Source organism: Brassica oleracea, chromosome C2 (genome assembly GCF_000695525.1).
Source record: "Brassica oleracea var. oleracea cultivar TO1000 chromosome C2, BOL, whole genome shotgun sequence".
NCBI lineage: Eukaryota > Viridiplantae > Streptophyta > Magnoliopsida > Brassicales > Brassicaceae > Brassica > Brassica oleracea.
The window spans coordinates 48,743,770-48,748,873 of record NC_027749.1 but is presented as its reverse complement, the minus strand read 5'-3'; the positions used below and the strand labels follow the sequence as shown (position 1 = coordinate 48,748,873).

General features: G+C 35.3%; 1 protein-coding gene across 1 annotated transcript; it reads left to right on the top strand.

Annotated features, from left to right (window-relative positions):
* The first annotated feature begins 348 nt into the window (after positions 1-348).
* On the top strand, positions 349-1,695 carry LOC106324477 (MADS-box transcription factor PHERES 1-like). Its single transcript, XM_013762439.1, has 2 exons — positions 349-381; positions 473-1,695. Exons 1-2 carry the CDS (start codon positions 349-351, stop codon positions 1,610-1,612), a joined length of 1,173 nt encoding a protein of 390 aa, XP_013617893.1. The 3' UTR covers positions 1,613-1,695.
* The last annotated feature ends 3,409 nt before the right edge of the window (positions 1,696-5,104 follow it).

Sequence of the window (5,104 nt, the reverse complement as noted above, 5' to 3'; positions counted from 1 at the left end):
ATTAGAGTTTAGGGTTTAGTGTTTTGTTGACAACATTTTTTTTTTTTGAATTCGTTTTTTATATATTATTTTTATTTATTTTTAAATTTTATTTTGAAAAAATAATATAATTTGCAAGTTATTTGGTTTCCTTAATTAAAAGATACTAGATTTAAAATGACAATTTTCTATTGGTTGGTGAACCTAAAAGTTCACCCTAGAAGGTGAACCCAAGAATAACTCATACAAATAATATCTAAATTGCGTGATTATTATCTGCTCTATCCAATGATTTCGTGACAACTGTTAATGAGTATATATATTCTCTTTGTAACCATTATAATTATATATTACTGCAATTTAGCATTAATGATCCCAAAGAAAGTGATAAGAACTGCATACGTAATACCAGCCTCATTACATTATATAAACAAGAGCATTATCAAGTGCCAACATATCTCTATCATTCACTAACATAAAAACAACGCCAAAGGGAAGGATAAAAATAGAGCCCATAACTAATAGCGCTGCAAGGAACCAAACTTTCAGGAAGAGGAAGAAAGGTTTATTCAAGAAAGCCAACGAGCTGTCGACTCTCTGCAGTGTCAAAGTTTGTGCGTTTATCAACAGCTGCGACAACACGGAAACGGAGTTTTGGCCGTCAAGGGAAGGCGCTGAAGCAGGGCACTCGGCGTTTATGGGTGTTCTGCCGGAGGAACGGTGCAAGAAGATGTACGACCAAGAGAGGCATCTGGAGGAGAAGATCCAGAAGGGGCAAGAGAAAGCGATGAGGCTACAAGCGGAGAATCGAGAGATTGAGCTTAGAGAGGTTATTTTCGATCTTCTCAAGGGGAAGACGCTGATGCCGCATCAGTATGGTGATCCAAGTTTTATGAGAGAGCTGAATCTTTTCATTGGTGGTTATGCCAATAAGGTAAGTTTATGGACCCAGTTCCTCGAGGGGAATGTTGAGCCTGTTCCTCCTAATGTCGTTGCTACCGATGCACCTGGTCCTGTTGTTGGTGATGTGAACCCTGTTGTTGTCGGAACCAAAGGTTCGGTAATTAACCCTACTGAAGCTTATGATCATATACCTCAATATGATGGTATGGATATGAGTGTGAATGAGCAGGTTCCTGGAGGTTCTAATGATCATGTTTATCTTCAGAATATGAATCCTCAAGAACCATTTCAATACCAAACTCCTACTAACTTTTATGATCAGACTCAGCCTATGTTTTATGGTTCGAGCCAGGGTATGAATATGAATCTTGAAGAACCATTTCAATACCAAACTCCTGCTAACTTTGATGACCAGACTCAGCCTATGTTCTATGGTTCGAGCCAGGATATGTATACAGGTTTGAGTCACGATCAGGGACAGAGTTCGAATCAGTATGCAAATGCAAACCAACAGTTCATGAGTCTATTGATGGGGCGACCTCAGCAGATGAGTGATGTTCAAGATCCTGCAAGCGTTGCTTCCATGGACGACAACAATAATCGCTACCAACAACTACTAGTCACCAGTCAGATACCTTCCACCACCACCACCACCACCACCACCGCCGGCGCCGATTTTTCTGGTCATAGCATCAACAATGGTTGGCCAATAAGGTTTGGTTTGGACTGAAGTTTTTGCGTTTGCATTTCTGAATTTTCATATTGTAATGATTAAAGGTTTCGGCCTTTAAATCAATTATGTTATTATCATTATCAGGCAATATTGTATCGTGTACCATATTGTCCTTGAATATTTATCGTTTCGAATAAAGACTGTTGTTTTTGATATTAAATCACAAAGAGTATTAAACAATTATGTTATTATCATTATCAGGCAATATTGTATCGTGTACCATATTGTCCTTGAATATTTATCGTTTCGAATAAAGACTGTTGTTTTTGATATTAAATCACAAAGAGTATTAAACAATTATGTTATTATCATTATCAGGCAATATTGTATCGTGTACCATATTGTCCTTGAATATTTATCGTTTCGAATAAAGACTGTTGTTTTTGATATTAAATCACAAAGAGTATTAAACAATTATGTTATTATCATTATCAGGCAATATTGTATCGTGTACCATATTGTCCTTGAATATTTATCGTTTCGAATAAAGACTGTTGTTTTTGATATTAAATCACAAAGAGTATTAAACAATTATGTTATTATCATTATCAGGCAATATTGTATCGTGTACCATATTGTCCTTGAATATTTATCGTTTCGAATAAAGACTGTTGTTTTTGATATTAAATCACAAAGAGTATTAAACAATTATGTTATTATCATTATCAGGCAATATTGTATCGTGTACCATATTGTCCTTGAATATTTATCGTTTCGAATAAAGACTGTTGTTTTTGATATTAAATCACAAAGAGTATTAAACAATTATGTTATTATCATTATCAGGCAATATTGTATCGTGTACCATATTGTCCTTGAATATTTATCGTTTCGAATAAAGACTGTTGTTTTTGATATTAAATCACAAAGAGTATTAAACAATTATGTTATTATCATTATCAGGCAATATTGTATCGTGTACCATATTGTCCTTGAATATTTATCGTTTCGAATAAAGACTGTTGTTTTTGATATTAAATCACAAAGAGTATTAAACAATTATGTTATTATCATTATCAGGCAATATTGTATCGTGTACCATATTGTCGAATGGAGAAACAAACAGCGCCTAAGTGTATTTTTTTTTCCTTAAGGCCGTGGAGGAAGAATGCAAAGAGCATTTCACAAAAAAATATTATCAGACAAACCAGTAATCAAATTAGGTGACATGTAATTGCGAGTGGATGTAGAATGCTTATTTAAGATACACCATTATCTTCCCAAAGCCACATGTCATGCAATTATAATCACTCAGATTATCAAGATAACTGATGATAGCCATTGAAAAAACAATTCTCCAATAATTAATTAATGTGTCTCTCGCTAAGCAGAAGCATATATTAAAAAAAAAAGATACAAGTCTTCAATAATTCGTTAATGTTTAAACCAACAAAATAATTCGTTAGTGTTTCTCTCACTAAGAAAAAATGATGCATGATCATATCGATTGAAAAAACAAGTCTTCAGTGATTCCTTAGTGTTTCTCTCACTAAGCAGAAAGATATTCACATTACAAAAGACAACTCATGAACAACCATGTCTTCACTGTTCCTAAACCAAAACCTTATCAAGGATAGAGTCGATAGACCATTTCTATGAATCGTGGGACTAGGTGAAAAGTGGTCGTATTCATTGATAGTTGGTGGGGAAGATCTGTGAATCTGTTGGTCAAAACACTATTGAAATGGTCCGTATAGCATTTATACAAACTTTGAAAAGCTTCTCTAACGTAATAGACCATTTTAAACTCACCATACGCACTACAAGTAATAAAACTTATGATTTCTAGATTGGCTTTGAATCAGTGAAGCTCGTGAAAAGTGTGGCCTTGAATCAGTGTTACTCTAGATTCAACACTTGATAATATTACGATAAAACTCACGGTGAAGCTCGTGAAAAGTGTGGCTTTGAATCAGTGTTACTCTAGCTTCACACTCATATCCATACGATCATATTGAGGTATATGATCATAAGCTTCAGTAGGGTTAATTACCGAACCTTTGGTTCGGACAACAACAGGGTTCACATCACCAACAACAGGACCAGGTGCATCGGGAGCAGCGACATTAGAAGGAACAGGCTCAACATTCCCCTCGAGGAACGGGGTCCAAAAACTTACCTTATTGGCATAACCACCAATGAAAAGATTCAGCTCTCTCATAAAACTTGGATCACCATACTGATGCAGCATCAGCGTCTTCCCCTTGAGAAGATCGAACATAACCTATCGAAGCTCAATCTCTCGATTCTCCGCTTGTAGCCTCATCGCTTTCTCTTGTCCCTTCTGGATCCTCTCCTCCAGATGCCTCTCTTGGTCGTACATCTTCACGGTGAAGCTCGTGAAAAGTGTGGCCTTGAATCAGTGTTACTCTAGATTCAACACTTGATAATGTTACGATAAAAAATCTTCAGTAACTTTATGGCGTTATGACGAAGCTTTGATCATTATTTACTACAACCAATCTTGATATATAATTCTTGTCGTTCTAGTTTCGCGCAAACCTTAGATATACACATGCTGCATTGCACCACTGTCGACGGATCAATTTGAAGATGTGACACAATTCGTGTTACAAGTAGTACGTGTTCAGGTAAAGGAACACAAACATGTGCTATGTAAATAAAAAAAATTACATAAAATATGTGCTATGTAACTAAAAAAAATTTCTGCAATAGATAATGGAAGACTAAAAAGTGGAAACAAACAAGAAATTTAAGCAAAATCGGTGAGCACTGAGCTAAAGTAAGTGAATCCACGGGATTCATCTCACCTAAACCTCTCCCATAATATCAAGATACTAAGACAAGAAAATACATACGACACTCTTCTTTTGGAAAGGCTATATAAACCCTAGATGGGCACAAGGTTCCACTCAACACAACACATACATCAACAGATTAACCATGAAGCTTCTTCATGGACTCGCTTTAGTTTTTCTTAGGCATGGGCATTTTAACATGGATCCAAAGACCCGAACCGGAACCGACCCAAAAATACCCGACCCGGAACCGAACCGAAAATTTACATGTACCTTTTGGGTCTAAATTTTTTTTTACCCGAAAGAACCGGAACCGAAAAGGAACCGACCCGAATAGACCCGGACCCGAAAAGAACCGACCCGAATAGACCCGACCCGATAAGAACCGATTTGTACCCGACTTAAAAACATGTATATCAAAACTATGATGTTTTTGTGTTCTATTTTATATATATTATTTGATGATTTAGTTGAAATATCTTTTGTTAACAATATTTGTTATTATTTTTTAATATTTATTAAGTAATATAAAGCTTTAAAATGTAATATTTAGAGTTTTAAAATATTTTATTTTAATTATTAATAGTTTCATTTAAGTTGTTTTGTAAAATTTTAGATATATATGACAAATATTCAACTAAAGTTGATGGAATTGGGTATATCATGTCCTTTTTAGATCCTAAGTACCCGAACCCGACCCGGACCCGATATGGACCCGAAAAATTACGGG

Coding starts and splice junctions, on each gene's coding strand:
- LOC106324477 (XM_013762439.1), top strand. CDS start 349: ATGATCCCAAAGAAAGTGATAAGAACTGCATAC. Junction 382..472: donor AAGTGATAAGAACTGCATAC/GTAATACCAGCC, acceptor ACAACGCCAAAG/GGAAGGATAAAAATAGAGCC.